Source organism: Pseudomyrmex gracilis, unplaced genomic scaffold (assembly GCF_002006095.1).
Source record: "Pseudomyrmex gracilis isolate BER0280 unplaced genomic scaffold, ASM200609v1 scaffold_14, whole genome shotgun sequence".
Lineage (NCBI taxonomy): Eukaryota > Metazoa > Arthropoda > Insecta > Hymenoptera > Formicidae > Pseudomyrmex > Pseudomyrmex gracilis.
This window is the reverse complement of record NW_018020598.1, coordinates 732,958-756,792: the sequence shown is the minus strand read 5'-3', so window position 1 is coordinate 756,792 and position 23,835 is coordinate 732,958. Positions and strand designations below refer to the sequence as shown.

The window sequence follows — 23,835 nt, the reverse complement described above, 5'->3', positions numbered from 1 at the left end:
TAAAATGAGCGGCGTAGTTTACTCAGTTGCATGTGTGCATACACGTCAGAGAGAAAAAGAGTGATCAATGACGCGAACAGCGCGAAAAATAGTAGCGTATTGTTCACACCTTCTCTTGTTTTCTCTCTTTCTCTCTGTGTCTCTTTTGTGTGCTAATACCGTCCCAAATGTTTGAAAACCGTAGCGATCAAAGCGCAATATTTATTCGCACTCTACATTGTACAACGCGTTTCTACAGTCTTACACAGATCATACATACACGTATCAATTGTGTATTAATCGAATACTGTTGATAAATTGAATCACACGTTGAACAAATCGCACGCCTTTTTATTTTTGCGTTTATTTCACTTCTAATGTACGAGACGTGAATAACTTCGCGATAAAAAAAAACAAAAAAAAAACAAAAAAAAAACCATATCAAGTAAAAACTTTAATTAAAATTTTAATCAAACTTTTGATATTGAAATAATAATAACGGCACGCGAGATGTGGTTTGTCGCAATTATCGTAAAAGACGCGCGTGCTTAACGCGCGCGCAAATACTGAAATAAATGTCATCGAAATGTTAAATCGCAAACTGCCCGTAGCCATCGTCAATGAATATTCGACCGAAGCGACCGCGGTGATCGGTCGCGATAGTATTTATGATAATACGTTAAACGTATTAGAGAGAAGAGAAATTCGCGCGCGCGTGGTATGCGCGGCGCCGCCACACGTGTGTTATGAAAACACGGGTATTACAATTTTCACCGTGCACGCCCATATAGTGCAAAGGCAGTCTCGCGATATTACGCGCGCGGATCGTCAGGGATTTATGCACTATACAATGTAGCACACATAGCGCGCCTCTGCGCGCGTTCAGTAAATACAACTATTAATAGCTGCACATCGTGTCCACGATAACACATCGAACCTGTTCGCGTTTTCGGGTCGCAATATAATGCGAGTCATCGGTATCAGTTATCTCGCAAAGATACGTAGTTAATTTTTTTAACCAAAAAAAATAAAAAAAAAAGTTGTAGAAAAATTATTTAAACTCGTTAGCATTATTTTAAAACAAATCTGAAGAAATTCTTTCTCGAAAAGATATACCACACCGGTCTCTCCCTATGGGATTTAGTCTTTCGTATGGTGTGAAGGACATTAATCCTTCTTCCCCCTTTCGTGTGTTGGAAAAACATCTTGATAACGCTCGCAAGACGTCACACGAGCAAAAAGAACGCAAACTTACGCTCAATTACACAAGCATGCATTTCAAGTAGCGTGAACGATTTTCCTTAATTACTGAATCTCTTCTAGAAGCGAGTTGATTACACTCAGACACGTGAGTGTGTTTTGCTTTCCTGTTTTAAAATTGTGGATACACAGTATCGCAAAAGAATTATTACGTTATTCCTGTGGATTTCGTGCAAAATGCATAAGGAGTGAAAGAGAGAGGGAGTGAAAGAGAGAGAGAGTGACAGCGTAATTTTGAAAAATATATACGCCACAAGAAAAACATATCGTTCACTTCAGACGTAATGTTCCGACGTGCCAACGAGCTGCTGCATCGCGCGAGGTTGCATACGCCCTGAATTATTTATTCAATTTGTTTTGAGCTCTCTCGCGCAATATCCGCGAAAGATTTCTCTCGAAATATCAGGATGCCAATATCAGATGATAAACTTTGTGTTCGATCTGCCTTACATATCAAGAGAAGGACAGCACGCGCGCGCTCGCGCGAGCGCATAGTTTGCAATATGTCGTTATATTGCGAACAATACGCGAGCATCTAAATTGAAATTTCAACTTTAAATTGAAACACAAATCCATCGTAACCTACGGCAAAAAATCTGGCATTGTCACTTCTTTTGTTTTTGGTAGCCGCTGCCGCCGCCGCCGCCGCTGCTGCAAGCACGGATATTTCGCGCGCGAAAATGCACAAAAATCCGATACGTCCATATTTATATTGACTGATCCGCGCATTTTCCCTCCGTGCTTCTTCACGCAGAATTTTGCCCGGGATACCGTTATATCGACATAAAAATACATAAGCTCTCCAACGGGCGCGTTTCAATTATTCACAGGCTCGCGATTTTTGGTTCATCAAAAAATCGACAACATAATCCCGCTGTTCGTGTAATCAGGTTAATTGTCTCTTTCTCTCTCTCTCTCTCTCTTTTCTCTCTTTCCTCTCACTTTCACACAAAAAAAGAACTGAATATTTCACGACTAGAACTCGCGTGAAGTGTTTTCTATATTTTGTCAATAAATCACAGAAAGCACTTCGTCTACTTGCGATTACGTTTTACATCTATGTAATGGCGACTTACCGCAAGACCTCTCATACCTCCCATTGACGAAGCTCAGGATATCTCCCATCTTCAATATCTCGTCGATAGTCCAAAATAATCCATGCGATATTCCCGATGTCCAAAGCATTACGGGCGATAATTTGATACGGCTTCGCAACGGCGGCCATTTCCATCTCGCGACACAGTAGTATTAACGTTGGCGCAAATTAACCAGCTTATATTAACGGTAATTATTCGAGATTGAAGAATCGAGACGCGAACGTCGTTTACACGACTGATTTCCGAACACAAAGACGCGTACCGAGGACTCTCGCACCACATACACACAGTATTTTTTCATAATAATTACTGACGATCTACATCACGGTCCGCGCGCGAAAGACTGCTGTGTGTCTCCTCCCTCAGATGTCTCGCTATAGATTTTTAGTACTTGAATAACGGAACGCAATGTATTGTGTGCGTCTCCGAAGCAAGAAATATAGTATATAATCTTGACAACTATTTGTGTTGTTTCTTTTATTATTCGAGAGAATTATTTCTGTTGTAAAATAATTTTAACAACCCGCTCACATGAACGAGAGATGCGTATCGCAAGTATATTGTTTTTATAAACTTGAAATCTAAATTGCAAAAGATACACAATGTTTCTTTCTTTTAGATCGAAGCTGAAGGAAATATAAAAGATGTACTTCTTTAGAAGTAAAGTATATTTTCATAAGAAAACTGTAATACCAGCTGAGAATAGACTTCATACGCATATATTTTCCGAACCTCTGCACAGAAAATAAAAATAGAAAACACATGAAAAAGTAGAAAGTTGTTTTTCTCTGCTTTTGTTATTTCTGTTTGTTCTTATTTGACATTTTCGATGGTTGTCAAATGACAAGCAGGTTATAAAAATTTGTATCAAAATTGTTCGTGTCAAATAAAATGCGCGTTGGCAAAATTATTCGTTAAATGAGATACTTTATTAAAATATTTGAAACAATGTTGTTAAACATACTGCAGCGCTGTGTTTATACTCACAGCTCGCGTCAGTTGAAAATATTGTCAGTTTGCAAGACTTTAAGATTACCGCTGTCCACTTCGGCAATTGCAAATGCGAAGGTATAAAGCATAGGAATAAAACAAGAAAGAGAAAAACCAGTAGTATATAAATAAAGATACAAAAAATATATCTATACATTTTTATATATAATATAGATCTTATCTTTATATATAAGATCTTTATATACAGATAGATAATATAAAGATAGATCAATAATAATTATTAATTTTAATTAAATCTTTCACTTAAAAGAGAATAGATTTTCGAAATTGTTAATTTTTGTTTTGTGCAAAGCAAGAACATTTAAATATAAGCAATTGCGTTTCTTTGCGTGCATGACACACATATACAGGATGACAAATGTAGTAGCAGCCGTAAGGAAAATTACAGAATTGAGAAAGACTCTTTTGGCGAGGTAAAAGTCCCAGCGGATAAATATTATGGTTCTCAAACTCTTCGCGGGATGATGAATTTTCCAATTGGCGATCCCGTAGCTGAACGCGTTCCTGTAAGAAGCAACGTCATCATAAAAGATTGTCGCACTTATCTGCCGACATATTTTTAAAATCTGATGCAATTGTTGACGCAATTTTTGCAGTGCGAATTAATAGTCGCTATGGGTATAGTGAAAAAAGCCTCCGCTGAAGCGAACAAAGAATTCGGTTTAGATCCCAAGATCGCCGATGCAATTAGTAAAGCGTCGGACGATGTAATAAGCGGAAAGTTGTACGACGATCATTTTCCTTTACTCATGTGGCAAAGTGGAGCTGGCACGCCAACTCACATGAACATTTGTGAGGTAACCATTTCTGTGTCAACGTTACGCTTAAAAACAACTCACAATAAATATTTAATTGAATTAACTATCGACGCTCACAGGTTATTGCCAATCGTGCGATCGAGTTACTAGGCGGCGAGCTCGGCTCAAAGAAACCCGTGCACCCGAATGACCATGTTAACATGGGACAGAGCACCAATGACTTGATTCCGACAGCTATGCATATAGCTATCGCCACGGAGATCCACGATATGTTAATTCCAAGCTTAGAGTGTCTGCGCGAGGCGTTGAAAGAAAAGGCCGAAGAGTGGAAAGACATCATCAAAATTGGCAGAACGCACATTCAAGATGCAATCCCGATGTCATTGTGTCAACAATTTTCAGGTTTACATGCGATCTATTTATTTTAAATCCACGGAGATAATTATCCTAATATCGAATCGAGACTTAAAAAATACTCTTCTGATTATTAAGATAATTAACTTCTCAGTGCCAAATATGGGTCTCCGAGATTCGCTCAAAAGTTTTAAATCAGTGTCTCTACTAGGTATTAATTTAGCGCGACATCTGAAAGACATGAAAAAAACTTTAGGGCCTTAGACAATGATAGAAATCGTTGAAAGATTAATTAAATCAGTGTACATTTTATTAAGTTGTTAAAAATTCTTCAATTTTTTTTCTCCTAGCTTACGCCACACAAATCGAATACGGCATTCAGAGAATAAAAGCCACAATGCCGAGATTATATCACATAAACATTGGTGCTACAGCCATTGGAACTGGGATGAATGCGCATAAGGGCTTTGCGGAAAAAGCGGCTGCGAGAATCGCGCAGCTAACTGGTTTGCCGTTTGTTGTGGCCCCAGATATGATTGAGGCTACGGCCTCAAACGACGTGATTGTCGAAGTGCACGGCGCTTTTAATGTGGTGGCTGTTTCTCTCATGAAGGTGATCTACGCGTAATGGTTGTACACAGAAATGCTTACTATTGTTTTTTTTTTTTTTTTTTTTTTTTCATATATTTCATGCGTTCTTTTACAATTTCGCGTTTAGATCTCGAATGACATCAGATTTATGGCGAGCGGGCCTAGATGCGGTTTTGCGGAAATATTCATTCCAGAAAACGAACCCGGAAGCTCAATCATGCCCGGGAAAGTAAATCCCACACAAACCGAACATCTTACCGCGGTCTGTTGTCAAGTAATAGGTAATAATGTGGCGGTTACCGTCGCCGGCAGCAACGCTCACTTTCAACTCAACGTCTTTAAACTCGGAATGGCCACTAACACCTTGAGATCCGCGAGGCTGCTCGGTGATTCCTGCTTCGCATTCACCAACAATTGCGTGGTAGGCATAGTTCCAAATGTCGAGAACATCAAGAAGATGCTGAACGAGAGTTTGATGCTCGTCACAGCATTGAATCCGCACATTGGTTACGATAAGGTTACTCAGATTTTTTATGAGCGTATTGAAAAGAAGCTCTTTAACCCTTTCGCTAAGGCTAAACTAGCGTGGAGCTGCACAAACAGCTTTCTGTCGCGAATTAACAATATTAGTATAAACTAAAAGAAAAAACGTGTAAAAACATTCCCGTAATGTGATAACGTTGTATACGGCTTTCAATACGAGATAAAAAAGAGAGCCACTATAATGGCTATTTGTTCTAAAACGCTTAGCGGGAAGCCACTATAGTGGCGTTCTAAGAGATCACCTAGCGGGAAGCCACTGTAGTGGCGCGTAGGGCTTAAAGGGTTAAAATGTGTTCGTTTTAATCTCGCGTATAAAATTTTATTTCGCAAGAAGAACAGTAAAGGATCTTTGCACCTGTTTACAGTCCGCTGCAATAGCTAAGCAAGCGCTTCAGGAAAAACTCACGCTGAAAGAAGCGGCGCAGAAACACGGAATTTCCGCCCAACAATTCGACCAGTGGGTCAGACCTGAAGAAATGATCCATCCGAAATAAATGAAATAGTACGAGTAAAATTCTTGTGTGTCACGTGTGTCCGTGTGTTTCTCTCACCTTGATCATGAAATTGTTATATAATTTCATGTACACATCAAACGAATAAAACGGTGAAGTATCGCACAGTAGTGGTAGGAGATATATAACATCTTTACCCTCCGCGTACGCGTATAATGAGCACATAGACATGACGATAAACGAAGTATGTATAACGACGAAAGAAAGCAGAAGCGAAAAAATGACGTAAAGGCAAAAACATTTTTTCCCGGGCGCTCTTCCACGCAGCAAAAAACGAAGCACGCGAACACAGAAGCGCTAAAATGCACGACTCTGACAGGCACTTCCGCCTCGAGAAGGTTTTTGTTAATTGCTAGGGGCGCTACGCGGAACAAAAAGACGGGGAAAGAGGAAGGGAGTTGCCACTGCGCTTTCACAGTACATACCCCACGTTTCAACACATCGAAACGCAGAAACTATAAAAATTTTGCAGATTTAATAAAAATCTTTTCACGAAATATCAAATGTTATTTAAAAAAGTAAAATTTTCAGGAACTTTAATCAAACTATATTGCAGTACCGCGCCGTGACTTTGTCATGTAACTTTCTACCGTAAATTGTAGCTGAATGAAAAAGTATAAATTTGGAATTATTCGGAAAATACCGAAATATGGAACAGATGCGGGATTTGCAGTTTGAAAATGCATCAATTGACAGCTTTACACCGACAATCTGCATGTGCAATAAATCCTATTATATACGTACATACGTAAAAAAAAAGAAAAAAAAATTGAAAACACGTATATCTGTTTGAAAACACGTGACAGGTTGTGCCTATTTATCAACACTGACGGAGACTAGATTTCTCAATTATTTTCGTAGTTCATTAATAGGTAGCGTGGGGGAGAAAGCATATGCTTTTAACGAGTCACGATTCACCTGATGCAGCCACATAAATTGCAATTAACGGTATTCTACCGTGAGCGACTCGCTGACGCGTCGTGATATTTCGTAAACAGAAATGAGGAGAATTTATGTTTCCAGTTATACCAGTCTGCGTACATACAACGTGGAAGTTAAAAGTATCTTGCGCAAATTACAAATTTTTTATCATTTCATTGATCAAGATGTGTTGTGCGCAATGCGCATTTGGCGTTTTTCACAGATTACACAACGGTTGACATAAGAGAAATAAAAGCGCGGATCCGTGTGTGTTTGCGACAAACTATAAAAAAAAAAAAAAAAAAAACAGAAAACACCGCGGTCGGTCATCTCGCAAAGCTCTCTTCCTACGTCAAGCGCAATACAATTATTATCAGAAAAAGAGCGATGAAACTGTTTACCAAATACGGAGCGCGATATATATATATATACGCGAAACGCGCGCAAAAAACGGAGCTCGAACGATTTTAATATTTCAGCGAGTTCGCGGAGAGAAGACGAGCGGCGTTGTTTAATTATCTTGATTACAATGCTGCTGCGCGATCCGCTGATTGCGCCGAGGTAAGAGAACCGTCGGGGTCGTTTAACGAACTCGGCCCTTTGATCTTCACGCCCAAGTTCTTAATTATTTTTCCCGTCGCTTTCAGGAGATCGCGCGCAAGTCTCGGACGGCCAACGATTTGTCTAACCCGATTCTCGATCCGCCCGCGCTATTTTCACCGCGATTATACGCGAGCGCTGGCCCGAGAAATTTCCTCGCCCGTGTAGGCGTGATAAGAGTTTTACAAAAATTGACCGTTTTCCTCTCTGGATTGATATTTTTGTGCTGCGCTTCCTTTTCTTAAAATATTTTCTTTGCCACACGCCACGTCGAATAAAGCTGATTTGAAAAATCGAAAAAGTTTAAAACACACACCACAAGCGGAAATAAAACTTTTTCAATTTATAATAACGACAAAATGAGTTTTCGGATCTGACGTAGAAATGTCACACGAGTGTAAATAAAATACATTGGCTAAAAGCGGTTTTGTAATTGACATATTTGTCGGCATGTGTACCAAGAATTATATTGAAGAGATGGAAATACAGTTTCTTTTGTATTTCGCGATCAAGAACAAAGATCGACACGCTAAGAGGAAGAAAATACGTTTGCTAATTATCGTGCTTCTTCTTTTATCGTGCTTGTAATTGCTAATGTAATGCACCACGCGGCGATGGTCGCTGCATGCTCTTGTTGATGCAGAAACACAGATTTCTGCATTGTGCGCACAACTGAACACACTTGGCGCATTCCGTCCTGTTCGAGGAGCACGAAACGAGGCGTAATAGACGCGCAGGCATGTCCTGTTTTATAACGCGGGAGGATGTGCGCAGCTCGTGAGACGCGCTCGCACGCGTTATCACGATAAAACTCGCGCGAGTCATCGTGCCTCGGCTTTATGTTCTCGCGATATGGGGTCGGTCCAGTTGAAGAAAGAACACAGAAAAATCACGGCGCGGTTACAACGACGGGGACTATCTGAAATCTCTAAGAGGCTCTCTCGACGTCGTTTCCCCGCATTATGGCGAGTCCACGTCGGTCGTTGTGTACATACCGGCGCATTTGTCTTTTCTGAACCAGTTGCGCCGCGGCCAATGTACGACTGTCAGGAAACCTTGAGGGAGATGCATGCATTTCCGCTGGATAAAACGATACAAATTGCTGCTTTGGGGCACTTGGCTTTCGCGAGAGCGGCGATTAGAAGAAGGCGACGCACGGCTCATTCCGGCCGCTTTGACATTTTTTATCGTGTGTTCTCTTTTATCTTATTCAATTGCAAAAGTGACTCTTACAATGTTATCGCGCACACTTGTTTACGTCATTTTGTCCAAAACGTATGTAGAAATAAAACAATCATGTTTGAATTATAATCTAATCGAATTCAAACGGAACACACATCTATCGAACGGGAAAAAACAGTGTCTCTCGATTGTAAAACACTGCATTACACGTGGCATTTTTATATTGCAAACAAAGTATAAATTTGTTTATACGACTCCAACTGGTGACAGAAAGATTTTTGAGAACGTTACCATTTGCATATTTATTTATGCATCGAGAAAAATGTTTTTTTTATACGAATTTTGTATGTGTAATGCGACCGAAGTGTGTACGATCGATGGCCCGCATTTAATTTCTAGGATCTGTTAACGAATGCCGCGGCTCTCGGCTTTGCTAATACCACACCGTGGAAGTAACCATTCATATTTCACGCTGAATATTTATGAGGTAATATATGTAATATCTAAAATTGTGTTGGATAAATTCGCGCGTTGCGCATAACCGGGCTCTACTGGGGCTGATCGGCGATCGGAATATATATATATATATATACATATATACGCGAGAGCGAATGCTTATCTAAATTGTAAAAAGGCTTCGGGTTATTTCCATGCTCCGTACAGTTCGGAGTCAGACCGCGTTGCGCCGCCGTTGTTACGTGTGGGCGAATATATTTATTTTTGCTTGACTAGTTACACACCCGCTAACGAACCACCCACACCGTCGGAAATTCTTAAAAGTGTAATATATCCTGCGGGAGAAACGATATTTTACTGCTCTCGGTTACGTTACAAGCGTCGCCACTTTAAAATAATGGAGTGAGCGAGCGAATACTTTGGCGGTCACAAAGTATACCCTTGTCGTGTCTGCCGCGAGAGGTCTCGCATATTGATGTGAATTTGATTATGAGAAATTATATCTCTCGCCAACACTTTTTAATTATGGCGACTAACGGCACCGAGTTTGCGGCGGAGAAAAAGTTTTCCGAAAAGGTCACGTGTGTGCGTGAACGGCAAAACATTTTAATAATACATCTCGTGTGTAGAAATAATATATCACAACATTTATAACGCGCAAATTATATTTGCAAGATATTTGCAATTATAATTATAATTTATTCAATCGTACACGTAAAATAACCAATATCAATCGGAATAATTTCGATGCGCGTTTTATAAATTAAATACGGAAAGTGCGTTTTTTTTTTTTATATATATATATATTCTTGGTGAAAACGTCCGTTATTAATTATCACAGAAGAGATTTGGACCGATTCGAGGATAACAAATCAAAAAGCAATTTGTTGTCCAATTGATCAATTAGCGCGGGATCCAAGAAGCTTTTCTCTCACGCTCGTATTTCAGGTCAGTTCGCGTTACTTTTCCTTTAGTTCCTTTGTGCGCGATCCCGCATTTATCTCTGCTTGGCGAACGAATCGCGTCTGACAGTTACGGAAGTGAACAATAGTTCGGCGCTTCTCCGCCGCATTGTTTGTATACATAATCGAGAAGGTTTAGCATTGATTTCTCCGTTAGAGGATGCACGTTAACAAGCCGTCACACGCAGCCGCTTTGCGTGGAGCGAAACGCTAAAACGCATAGAGCGGACCCGGTCGCATTTCTGCGGCCCTACAAGCATTGCTTGTTATTGCTACTCTGGACTGCGTCTGAGAAACATGACGGCTTTGAATGGCGCTCAGAGACGAGGGATCAAATGATTCCCTTGTTAAAGACAATGGCTGTTTGTGAATCGATGTCACATGATGTGTCTGTTTGCTGACAGATCAATTAAATATTGATTGAAAAATTTATTTGTTGATTTAACGTGATTGTTTGTTGATACAACATGCCGTGTATGATTGTTGGCAATAAATATTCAACATTTATGTTTTCCTGTAAAACTCATAAACTGATGTATGATAAAATTGTATAGAGATATTTTAACCGTACGACACAGACTTGAAATTTGAGAACTTTGGAAATATGTCGGAGAGAGAAGATATATATATATATATGTATAAAATAAGAAATATAATATTAATTATACAATTTCTATCTCAAATTTCGAAATTGTAATTACGTGTAGAAATTATAATTATAACAACGTAACTTAATTCTGTATTATTCAATTTCTTCTCCGTTAATATTCGATATTACGGGGAGTAAAACAAAAATCGCGATCTCTATTTCGGAAAGTGAACTTACATACGAAACGCGATGTGATGTTAAGTAGAAACTAGACGGATGAATGCGAAATGAGTTATTATACCTTGCTCGGTGCGCAAAGGGACAGAAAAAAAATATCGACGTATACACATTTCCATCGTATTTCACAGACTTCCTCGCGCGGATGTGATTATAAAAAAATGCATAGGAAAGTATTGCTTATCGGCACAACAAATGTCACGCGCTCTTTATTGATCGCCGAGAGCGGGTTCTTGACCGCTTCTCGAATAGTTTCTTCATCCTTACGGCTCTTATTCATACACACACGCGCGAACGTGAATACTGAACGTGACTGATATATCTCGGTTCATGCATCACCCTATCGCACCGTAAATACCCAGAGCGCGATTTTACATCCGGACGACCGTTAATATTTGATTTTACCGGGTTGACACGCGGCGCCCCGTGAGGAATGACCGCGGAGGACCGCGCGGAAGAAAAAAGAAATTTCATCTGGAGACGCGCCAGCTCGATAAATTCAAACGCGAGCCTGGCAACGCCGCTACATTACACAGAGCGTCAGAATCTCTCCGTTTGAATGTTTCAGAAGTCAGCGCGCCGTGTTTATTGCGCTTCAACCTATTCCTCTTGCCGCAATAAGTTACCGCGCGGTAATGCGGCCAAAGCTTAAGTTTAAACACTATGTTAATTGTATTGTTCTGGGCGCCGCGGCGCGCAAAACGACAGTAGCGTGAACGCCCCACCTGCCTTGCCTTCACCATGCCGAACCATTATGCCGCGAATCAACTGTATTCTGAATTCGTTGTTATTGTTCCACAGTGTGTACAGAGAGATGCGCTTATATGTCGCGCTTGGTTTCTCTCTCTTTCTCTCTCTCTCACTCTCCTTCTCTGTCTATCCGGCGCAAAACGGTATGGCATATAAATTATTGTCCACGCGAAACTCACTCAGAAATCTGTGTGATACTGTCTGAGACGGGAGACAATGGTAGCACGATTCTCCAATTATAAGTAGCTTAAGCTCAGGAACAGAAGTTCCCGGTTTCCGTTTGACTATTCAACTGTCTGCTCGACGGAAACAATCCGTGTACCTGTTTTCAGTATTTTTTTCTCTCTCTCTCTCTCGAGAGAGAGAGAGAGAAAGAGAGTATAGCGGAGCGCGACTGTGGAAAACCGTCGATACGTCAAATCAACTCGAAACGCGCCGCGTCGCTTTTTTTTTTTTTTTTTATTCCACCCCCTTACCGGAGACACCGAGGGCGTCTCGACGCCGGTAAACTCAATCAAGAGATTCCATTTGCATTTCTGCGCCGACGTGCAGAAGACTATATTTTCTTCCCCGCCGTGGCGTGGCGGCTCTTTTTCTTATCTGACACGATGTTTTCGCTGCACAGCTGTCCGCGTCCTTCACGCCTCCCCCAACTCTCGCGCTGCGAAATTTCACCGCGGGAACCTTGCGAGGTTCGCAAAGATTCAGACCCCGTCACTGAAATGAGCAGTCGTTCTAAATGTAATATTCAACTTATCTATGCGAATTTAAATGTGCTACGAGACGCGCTCGTAGAAATATATCGGGAACGTGATCTATCGGTCGAGAAAGATCACGTATTTTCTCAGGAAAAATAAATCGGTTCTCCCGAGAGAGGATATTATTGCCATAAGGTGTGCGTTATTGCGTCAGATCTGTAACTTTGCAGGAAAGTTGTGCGAGACTGAGACGTAAACAAAACTGCAACTAAGTGCATCTCGCCGCGCGTAAATCGAGGAAACTCTCATATCGCGAGTGCATCGAAATAATCAAAAGATATTATACACCGTACACATGTGTCCGGTATTGCGATACAGAGTTTTAATATCTTAAAAGATTTAATAATAATTAAAAAAAAAACAAGTTAAATAAAAAACATCAAACAGAAAAGATCTGTACAGAACACGAATCAGTTAACCACCGGTATCACGTCGTTGATCGATGAATTACTTTGCGTCTCGAGCGTTTAACGCGCATATGGTAGACGGTGGATTACGTCGCGGCGTTTTCTAGAGGTTGTACGTGCAGACGATGCCAGACGCACGTGCACGCGAAGTCTGAATATAATCACTATCCATAAATCATTCGATTTTCCCAAATCCCCGCGGGAAGACGGGGCGAGTGCTGCCGGCTCCATCGCTCGCGAGAAAATCGAGAGACGCCGCGCCGTCGATCCTATCCCTATAGACTCATCTCACCTTGTCGCGGGCTCTCTTTCTCTCTCACTCACTCACTCAGTTTCTTTACCGTTATCTCCGCTCCGCTCCGAAGACATTTCTACGACATTAAGCAGACGTATCGACACCGCCGCGGCGAGCGTCGCATGTGAGATACGACCGGATATCCGGCCGATCCCGCGACGGTATCCTCTGTGTTCCTCCCCCCATCCTCGTGTTTTCGCCTTCCTCTGCGTTTCCTCGCGGCGACTCTCTCCTCTCGTTCGAGGCGGTTGTCTGCAAACTTTGATTACATCTGCCCGGTAGCCCCTATCCCACTCTTTCCGCGCCTTCTCTCATCCCGCTTAAGTGAGATATAGACACGTACCACCGGGTTTCTTATTCCTGGACGTTGCCTATAGCCAAAGCCCTCCCCAGCTCTCTGCCTCCCACTGTTTCTTGAGATTCTCGCCATCACGTTCGTCGTTCCATCAGATTTACCGTCGTCGAGGTTACACACTCTATGCTCCTACATCGCGCATCTTCTTCTGTCCCCCTCGCACGCGCCACGGCTTCGCGAAACGCCATGGAAACGTATTTACCGGGATGTCCCGGTGACGCGAGATGTAATTTCGTTAGCCGCTACGTGATTCGACTGGCAAAAGTGCGAAAATGAAAATTGCGCCTTCCAGAATCCCATTGGATTTCCGCGATGGTTCGCGCGTCGAATTGTGACGATCGAATCGAATCAACAACGTAATACACAGCCGAATCGCAACGATCGCATTATTTATATAAATTGTATTGGCGGTCGATCGATCTTTGCCTGTGACATCGCTAAACTGTTTGCAACTACTGGTGGATTACGTTAATTTCGAGTGACTTTTACTTTAATGTAAATAGTCGTTTGTTTTATTTTACTTGGCGCAAAGTCGCGCAAATTAGCCTCCGACTTCCTGTTTCCTGACTGACACCCGGCAAACGTCGAGGAAAGAAACTTTCTTTCCGAAAGGACTTAAGAACGCGGGAAGGGAGGGATATTTACAGAACAAACGCAACGAATATCGGCATATTGCGAAGTTTTGTGTCGTCGTCGTCGTCGTCGTCGTCGTTCGTAACGACGACGAATTACAAACTGTCGCTTCGGGCGGTCTCGCTTCAAACGCTTTCTCTCTGTCTACAGTTCGTCGGGCAAAGGTTTCCCCATACAAGATACGATTACCCGAACGATCGTCGGTTATTACTTTCCAAGAAGATGCCGCGCTATTTTAATTGAGCGTAACACCGCGCATAAGAGACGCCGGGGTCTCCGGGAAAGGCTGCATTAGAGTTCCTGGAAGCGCAAATCCGTCGTGTAAACGGCACACGCCAAGTTTCTGTCTCATTCTGCGAGCTGGTGGTTGGTTCATGAACCGCGATATTTCGCCATAGAGGATGTCGCCGACGACTTTGAATGATAGCAGTAATAACGAGTAAGAGTCCCGGCGCGGTCTGAACCTCTGTGTGTGTGTGTTGCGCGCGCGTTCGCATCCACTCTTATTATTACAGGAAATAATTTGAAAGACGTAAATAATATGAAGTGGATTCTCATTTTAGAGCGATAAGTCTTCGGATGGTTTAGTTGGAAGAAATATTAGCGGCGAACCAAAATATATTTCACTTTCGAAGATTGAAATCTCAAGGATCTTAAGTGAAAATTTCTTTTCTTTCTTTGTCTTTTTTTTTTTTCAATATAAAAAGCGGAAAAGATCGTGTGACATAACTGACCGTTTATTCTTCCGTCGATGACATTGTTTGCGCGTCATAACGACGTTCTCATCACAAAAGAACCATGGGAAAGTAGTGACAACGATAACAGGAAAAGTGACATCGTTCGTTAGGCAGCTCCTAAAGCTTCTCGTTAGACGTTGGGTTAGCCGTCACCGTTTTATCCCGTCGAGAAATTAATCGAATCGCCGATAAAGTGGATTATGCGTCGAGGTTCGATGGGCCTCGATTCTATAATGCGATTGGCCATGCTCTCCTCCCGCGGGAGATATTTTCAGCCTCCTTCAAGTATAATGATTCGTAATTAGATATTACCTGCAACGTATTAAGGAGGGCGCTTAATATCTTAATAAAGTTAGTTGGAAGTACTCGTAGTCATTATCTTCCCCTTCTCTAGGCGTGTTATAATTAACTAAACTCCTCGCGAGACTTTGATTCAACAGGAGAGGATTTTTTGTCATTTACTAAATTTGATTTTGTTTTTTCGCGAAATATATCTCTGCGACGATCTTTCTGAACTATAAAATCAATGTCGCGTCATTCGACATGTAGTTTTATTTAAAAAGATGTAGTTTTGTACTTCAAAAAAATGTAACTGAAGAAGAAAAATCATTTATTAAATAAAAACAAGACAATAAGATACAAGAGGCGATTGAGAAGTATCCGAAACAACGCGTGGATAGCAAACATTTCGTTTCGGATATTTATCAATCGTGTACTTAAAATTCACATGAAAAGTATAGAGAAGTCACATATAATCACGTATATTCAATAGCAATATATATATATACTTTTTTTCTCTCTATTCGCGTATTCGCGCGCGCGTCCGTAATAAAGGAGAAAATTTGCGACTATAGAAAGAAACAAATTGAAAAGAATCACGTTTCATCGTAAAAAAAGCCGCGTACGGGGATCAAATCCCCAGGTGTGGGATCCCAGGAGAGTATATCTCTCCGTCATTTTGTCGTCGGTAGAGAATTACACGTCAGTGGACGAAAACGAGGGAATAATTTACGTTCGGTCGTCGGACGCGCGGCGAAATCCGCGCCGACAAGAGAGAAAACGCTCGTAGGCTGACTTTGTTACTACGCTCTTAGCCCGAGCTTTTTGTCAGGTAAAAAGTTTTCCTCGGGAAAAGGAACCAATTTAATAAGGCCTTAATAACTTCCCCAAGGGAGGCAGACGCGCTCGGCGTACGGCTGTGTTTGACGGCTACTTCACGGTCTTCACCTTTTTTCGACGTGAAGAGTAAATTCACGCTTCCTCGTAACGGAGTGGTATAACCCTTTATTGGCAAGAGCAGCGATACCACGCGTACTCGTCGTCATTCTCTCTCCCTCTCTCTCTCTCTCTCTCTCTCTCTTTTGTTCTTTCTTTCTTTCTTCCGCTTGGTGCGATTGTTCAGCTTTTATTCCGCGCCAAGGGTGGATGTGAAACTAGTTTACCGAATCGATAGAAAGAGAGAAAGAATTCTATGTCAAACAGTTTTATAAGAGAGTGAGAATTGCTCTGCATTATGTCTCTCTCAGAACTTTGACAGCGCGCGCAATTCGATTTGCGCGTATGTTTGCTAAAACTCAAATTATTTACATTGAATGTTTGTTTTTTATTTGTTACAGAGATCTTCAAGGAAATAATATATCGGTGGTATTTAAAACGGACTTCGAGGACATGGCAACGCTCCACGTTTTGTGAGTATTATCGTCAAGTGGATAATAAATAAATAACACTACTGTTTTTATCACGAGATAGTGAATTTTTTTTTATTGAGAAAGTATTTCCTGTGCGCGCAGATTGCTATCTAATAATCAAATACACACCATCGAAAGAGGAGCTTTTCAAGATCTGGTGGCGGTTGAGAAGCTGCGTTTAAATAACAATCAAATACGTCATCTACCCGACCTCCTTTTCAGCAACATGATGAATTTAAAACGCCTGTGAGTATATTATATAATTAATCTGATATATTGTACATATATACATATACATATATATATATATATATATATATCACGCAATATGTATATTACAATTTACGTCGATATAAATAAGAAAACGCGCAAATTTATTACACTTCGACAACCGGACTTTGCGTTTCGTTACACACGCCGTGTAATTACAGATAAATATCTTCCGACATTCATGATCATTAACGTTAGGGCATTAGCGTACCCGCTAACAGGCTTGACACGCCGATATTGCGGATTTGCAATATTTCATCACGGGCGCGAGATATTGACGAGCGGATTGCGCGCAACAGAAACAGAATTTGTTAAGAATCGCGAGCGTATTATATGCCGCAGGATTTATGCGATCTGTCAGTAGTACGCGCGGTAACGGCGTTACGTATATACTACATAACGCACGGATAAGTGGCGCGGCACGGCGCGTTGCGAGATAAACGTTGCGATGTTGCAACTTGCGAGTCTTGGGCGTCACGAAAGTTCGCAATGTCGTAGCAACATCCGCGCGCGCGCTCGCATCAGATGTATACGTGTATCTCGCGCGCGGATTCCGCGATATCTCGGAGGAATAATTACACGTGAAGAGATCAGTCCGCGCGTCAGGTTCCGTCCGCGTGGTGGAGGCGCAATAATAATACACGCACGTAGTATGTATGTATCGCTTGCGTCTCTAGTTCCTCTGTTTTCTCGCTTTTCTCTCTTTCTCTCTCTCTCTCTCTCTCTCTCTCTCTCTCTCTCTCGTCTCGTCATTGTGTTTAAGCGCGCGACGACGGGAGTTATCGCATAAACTTTTCAGACGACGGCCTACATACCTGTCGTGTGTGTATGTACGTACGTATGTACGTACGTACTTTATGCGAGAGGCAACGGCACAAGCCGGGGCTTGTGAAACCCGCCGCGTGAGACTCCTCGATCGAATGTACGCGCGGCTGCATACGCGACTTTTCACCCCGGGGGTTTTAGCTTCTTAAAGGCGATCGTTCGATATGCCGGCGTGCGCGCCGGCGTCGACGTTCATCGCCGACGTTCACCAACAACGCGCTCGCATTTCGCTTCTTGCACGCGACGCCGCGCCGCTCCGCGCGCGCGCACACACACACACAAAGTGTTTTCTATCTTCCGTGACCGACCGCTTGAATAGTGAGCGCGCTATCGTTTACCCGACTGTCTTATTAGCAAGACCTGATTCGGTAACGAGAGAGCGAAAGAGAGAGCGAAATGAATAGGTGGAATAATCTACGAGATTTTAGACATTCGCCCCCGTACAAAGATTGATGAAGTCATTATGTCGAAGTGATACGATCAATGCCGCGCGTGTTATATTTCCGACTCCTTAATGAAACGTAGTTAGTCAGAACTCGTTACATTTTAAACGGCATAGTTACATTTTTTTTCACTTCTGAATATCAAGAGAAATATAGTTGGTGTTCGAAAAAATTACCGCATGTTAATTGAGGCGCGTCTAATTTACTACGTGTCACAATTTGATGGAGATATTCTCGTGGTGTGATCTCTGAGGAACGATAGCACACTGAAGGAGTTCGGTCGTTACGCATTCACAAATTATGCTCGTTCATAAGCTACGCTCCGTCGTCGTGAACAAACCGTTCTAGCAGAACTGGTCCTCTCTCCGACATAGGGTTCGTCTCTCGCTAACGAGAAGAACCACTTTGACGTCATGAGAAATACCGATCCCGTGATTACGCCGTCCCGTCCTCCGTTGCTTTTCCTCCTAACACGCACCGTCCGGTAACATTCTTTCTCGATCCGGAATCTCAATCGAAATGCGGCACGACGCGCTACCTTCTCGGTAGAGAAAAACAAAGTAGAGAGAGAAAGACAGGGACTCGGTCCGAACGAAGCGATATCGCGCGTTTATCGCGATCGAGCGAGGCACGAACCGTTTCCGTTTGGTGGTTCCTGGTTGTTCCTCGGCAGCTGCCAGCTGCGGTCGAAAAGTGCATGCGAGTCTCCTTCTCCCGCGTCTTCGTGGATGACAGGAACGTCGGGCTGGTCCGAAGAGAAAGAGAGTCGAGACAGACAGAGAGAGAGAGAAAGAGAGAGAAAAGGAAAAAAGAGGGACAAGAGGAGAGACGGGCAAAAAACGAGAAAAAAAAGAGACGAAAAAGAGTGTAGAAGGAGGTGGAGATCGTCCATCTATCATCCTGCAAAGTGGGCAAGATGGACGGGACTCGAAACTTCCCGTCTCGAAGCTGCGCTCCGCTCGGGCATAACCTGCAGTTTCTGACGATAAGGCCGGATCAGCCACCTTACAAAAGGACGTATTATGTTGCAACCTTACGGCGAGATTCTCACGGGCGTTCGGATGCCCGATAATCCTTCATCCGGCGCGGATGTGAACCGGCGTTAAAATCGTGAAGTGGAAGATGCTAATTCGCGCGCTCGCTCGCTCGCCGCCGCCGCCGCCGCCGCCGCCGTCCCGCTATTCAGAAACTCTCGCAAACTCGTAGTTCGCAGCTTTCCCCGTAGCTTCTCCTTATCTTCTTTCTTTTTGAAGAAGATATTTCTCTAATTTATAATTAAATCGGGGCTTTGCATTTCTTTTTTCTTTTTGTTTTTTTTTTTTTATAAAACTCTTGCGCTAATCTCCTTTCTCTTTTGTGATAATTCTTTTGTAAAAACTCGCAGATGTGAAAAGGAAACAAAGTTACGTAGACGAGACTATTTTCGTACATATTTTTTTGTCGGTAAAAAGATTTGAATATATATAATAATACGCCCAATATAAAAAAAAAAAAAAAAAAAAAAAAAAAAAAAAAAAAAAAAAAAAAAAAAAAAAAAATAACGACATCTTGAACGCACGTAATTTAAAAAACTAACGACCTAACCAATAAAACAGAATCGCGGAGTTGATAATTGAGCGATAAGTGAGCAAGACCAATTAATTAAGTTCTCCTTAAATCGCGGCGGACAAAAGCGCAGCGCGGCGGAACTTAATTATGCGCTCGTCTCGTAAATTCGACGCGGTGCAGTGTGGGCAGGTCACGGCGAACACGTAACATGTGATTAAACCATCGCTCGCGCAAACACAGAAAGGTATACGAGAAGAGAAGAGGGGGGGGGGAGTATTCCAGGTGGTAAGAGGATGAAACCCACGTGAGGGAGGTAATAAATGGTTTGACACAATGGAAAGGGGCGCGGACACTCCGTTGATTAGTATCACTCCGCTGTAACGGCCTGTATTGCGGGCGCTTGTAACGCGATACGCGCGCGCGAGAACGACGACGCGCGCAAGCTTGTATTTTACGACGCTGCAACATTTGTCCGCTGTACGCTTTAAGCTGATAATAACCAGGACAAACGCCCGCCGAACCGAACCCGTGGCGGTGCGGTCGCGGCGAATGATTTAGAGGACAAAATTCGAGACTCCCAAGTAGAAGAGAGAGAGAGGAGAGAGAGAGAGAGAGAGAGAGAGAGGCCACGACGAGGTGGCTTTCGACGTCGACAAATTATAGGCCCGTCATACAAGGAGCCGGTTGCGTTGCGCGCAACCTCGGTTTATCGCCCCGGCTGTAATAATTATCGCGTACAGTTGTTATCGTGTACCACGACGATCGTAATACGCTGTATTATACAACCTTCACGACCCCTGCCGGTAAATCCCTCTCGGCCTGACGTATGGTGTTACATCACACCGGCGAGAGAGAGAGAGAGAGAGAGAGAGAGAGAGAGAGAGAGAGAGAGAAGAGAGAGAGAGGGAGAGTTCGGTGACCGCGTTAACAATAATATAATTTGATATTTCGTACGTACACATCGTCGTGGATGCTTCCGGTCTCCCGTTTCTCAAGATTTTCCTCCGCACTCCTCGCGTTCTGTTTCTCGGAGGAGATTAATTTTGAAGCAATCTTATAAATCATAGAGACGAGAATATATACGAGTCGGAGAGTGTCTGCGTTCTCGCGAAGGCGCATAAAGTTTTCAAACAACCGCAGTTTTCCAACTCGCATCTCGCAAGCTATGCTAAGCGGGAAAATGCGGAGAATCCCGGGCGTAGGAGCGTCGTTGTGGAAACTATTAAAACCAGTTTACCGCGTGTATATACGCGTAGAGAGTGGAGATACGTAGTTACGAATGTTTCTGCGTAACATTCTAAGCCGTTGCGTCCGAAGAATGCGTTGGTCGACCTCGGGGAGAGGGAGATTGCAATCCTCCGGCGCCGACCTCTCAAAGTTTCACAATCCTCCTCGTGCGGTTATGCCGTTGTTGTAGGACAGGAAAAAGATTGTAAGGCGCGCGTGTGAATTTTCTGTCAAAGGGAGGCCAATATACACTGAGAGATCCGTCGAATATCTCGTTTTCCCGTCCCGTTCTTATCGCGGTAACGCAGGTTAGCCTGACGCCGGGCGCTCGCAGCATGCGGAATTGGATGGACCCCGGGTTCTCTTTTGTTAGTTCCGCGCGGACGAGGCCACATCGAAATTCGGTAATTGCTTTCTGGATTAGCTCGAGCGAGCTGGGAGTTACCAAGTCCCTCGTCTTACGTACCTCGATCCGAGGTAGAGCAACATAAAGCAGGAGAGCAAGCGTCCGGTATGCTCTTTCTCCCCGGGCTGCTTATTGTCGCAGCTCATTATCGTCGTCTATTCTCTGAGCTTTGAGAATGCGCTTTATACGTTGAAGTGAATTCATTTCGACTGTTTCTTGTTCTCATCAACGTCGAACACCTAGTTAAATGTTTTGTTCTAGTTAGCAATTCTTTGTCGCACTAATTCTGCAAATGCATAAAATAACACACCACATCTTGTTATTTTATTTAAAGCCTCTCTCTCTCTCTCTCTCTCTCTCTCTCTCTCTCTTTCACCTACGTAATAGCGATTTGTTCATTTTCTTAACCAATCGCTCGAGATTGTGAGAACGAGATTACGCAAGAGAAAACCAAGGCTTTAAGAATGTTTCCTTTTGTTAAATCAGCATGAACACTTGGAAATTCGGCGAGAGATTGCCTTTCGCGATTGGATCGAGCGCACTGGGAATTTAATATCCTAAGTTTTCTGTACATCGCGAAAGTTACGTGTATATTCCAATTCCAACTTTTTTTTTTCCGCTCTCATTTTTTTCCCTTATTATTCTTGCATTTTTTCCGATTTATCAAGTGCGCATGTTGTGCACGTGCAACACGCGGTATATATTTTCTCCTCATTAACGCGCGTATCTCATATTTTCGCGTTCATTGAAATACTTTTCTGCGCGTCGCGATGTCAGTCTCGCGGACGGGAAATGTCGGGCGTATGGTATAGTTTTCGAGATCAATATAATCGATAGTTATAAAACCGTTTTTTAATTCGTTCCGTAGTTTTGCGCGCGCGTAGCACTCTGGAGAGACGAACTTTTATTGCGCGACGTGTGACAAACGTTTATTCGATGGCACGATCAAACTCTGTAGGGACAATAATATTTCGCGCCGGCCAACTCGAACGCGAATGACGCGCGGAGGCGAGTTCCCTTTGTGCGTTCGGTGCAGACGCGACCGCGCGTCGAAATTCGGTAATTACTTTCTGGATTGGCTCGAGCGAACTGGGAGTTCAATCTCCCAGCCTCTCGCGCTCTCGCCTTATGTTTCTCGTTTTTCTCTCTTTCTCTCCCTCCCTCGTTTTTCTCTCTCGCTCCGTTCGTCGTTTCGCGTAATTTTTTTTTTTTTTTTCTTCTTTTCTTCCTCTCTCGTCCGCCGATTCCCCCCTCGCGCCTTCTCGCGAACATAATTACAGATTGCGAGTTCCAAGCCAATGGATGGTCAATGGCGAGCCGAGACCACTAACCTATCATCACAAGCCTCTGGTTACTCCGAACCTCGGAGAAGAGGTTTCGAGGTTCTACAGATATATCCGTGCGGTTTTCGAGGACGCGGAGACGTCTCTCTAAATTAATCTTAAAAAGACAATTTAATTATATTTGCTCGTTCTTATTTACGATTTTATTATTTTAACATAATTATACAGATTTTTACGAAGAATTATTTAATTATATTAATTTGAGAGAGAAATGTAATGTGATTAAAAAAGTTTCTGTAGTCTTTTTCTTAAGAAGAGAAAAGAAAAACGATCGATGTTCCACATGTGGCGAAGGTCTCTTCGCTAGTTTCTTGCGCGGGTTGACTTTGAAGTAATTCGAAACTAGCTTTCGATCTTCATACGACTACGAGAGTACATGAAGACGTTCATAAAGCTGCCCGGCTGTCGCTCGCGAGACCGTGGAAATGGTCACTCGTTACACGGGTAACGATCCCGGAGCACGATGAGAAGTAGTTGCAAAAGCCTATAACCCATTCACGTGACGGTCTCTCCGTGGTGCACGTGTGACCGGTCACACGCACGAGCGGCGGCAACTTTCCGAGGGGGGTAATCACGCGCGCGCACACCAGCGCGCGGAGGCACTTGCTGCGGCATTCGACGCTCTTGAATAATTGATCGAAAATGTAGGACGAACTCGCGACGGCTGCAATAAAGTGGAACGACAGGGTGTTGTACCGATAATGGCGAACGTGGCCATCCGCCTTCGAGAACATAAAGGCCGAGAGGTCAATGGACACTCGCGAGTTAACGCGACTCCGGCAAACGTGACACTGATGGATTTTGGTAGTTTTTTTATGCGCACACGTTCAAAACAAGCGCGCTGGTTGAAAACACGCGGTGTGGGAAATTGGAGCAGAGAACGGTTATTGAGAAAGAGAGTTGAATATATTTGGAAAATTGGATTTGATTTTTTTTTCTTTTTTTTTTTTTTTAAATAACAAGTGTGCGCAATTTATAAAAAGAATTAATAAATACTGAATCATAATAAATACTTATCATAACGCCGGCTTTCTCTTTTTAACGATTTGAAAAATACGTTAAAATAATACGGAAATAACAACGGCTCTCTTTGTTTAT

General features: G+C 42.8%; 2 protein-coding genes across 3 annotated transcripts in view; both read left to right on the top strand.

Annotated features, from left to right (window-relative positions):
- The window catches only part of LOC109863908 (protein slit), a 317,334-nt gene that overhangs the window by 270,601 nt on the left and 22,898 nt on the right, over window positions 1–23,835 (top strand). For both annotated transcript variants that reach the window (XM_020444580.1, XM_020444579.1), the window contains 2 exons: window positions 16,604–16,675; window positions 16,778–16,921. In XM_020444580.1, coding sequence (XP_020300169.1) covers window positions 16,604–16,675; window positions 16,778–16,921 — 216 coding nt within the window. The remainder of the gene's footprint in view (window positions 1–16,603; window positions 16,676–16,777; window positions 16,922–23,835) is intronic.
- LOC109863911 (fumarate hydratase, mitochondrial-like) lies at window positions 3,165–6,203 on the top strand. Its single transcript, XM_020444584.1, has 7 exons — window positions 3,165–3,404; window positions 3,698–3,853; window positions 3,944–4,144; window positions 4,225–4,507; window positions 4,810–5,072; window positions 5,178–5,567; window positions 5,959–6,203. The coding sequence occupies exons 1-7, from the start codon at window positions 3,255–3,257 to the stop codon at window positions 6,085–6,087; spliced, it is 1,572 nt and encodes a 523-aa protein (XP_020300173.1). The 5' UTR covers window positions 3,165–3,254; the 3' UTR covers window positions 6,088–6,203.

Coding starts and splice junctions, on each gene's coding strand:
- LOC109863911 (XM_020444584.1), top strand. CDS start 3,255: ATGAGATACTTTATTAAAATATTTGAAACAATGTTGTTAAACATACTG. Junction 4,145..4,224: donor CTCACATGAACATTTGTGAG/GTAACCATTTCT, acceptor CGACGCTCACAG/GTTATTGCCAATCGTGCGAT. Junction 4,508..4,809: donor ATTGTGTCAACAATTTTCAG/GTTTACATGCGA, acceptor TTTTTCTCCTAG/CTTACGCCACACAAATCGAA.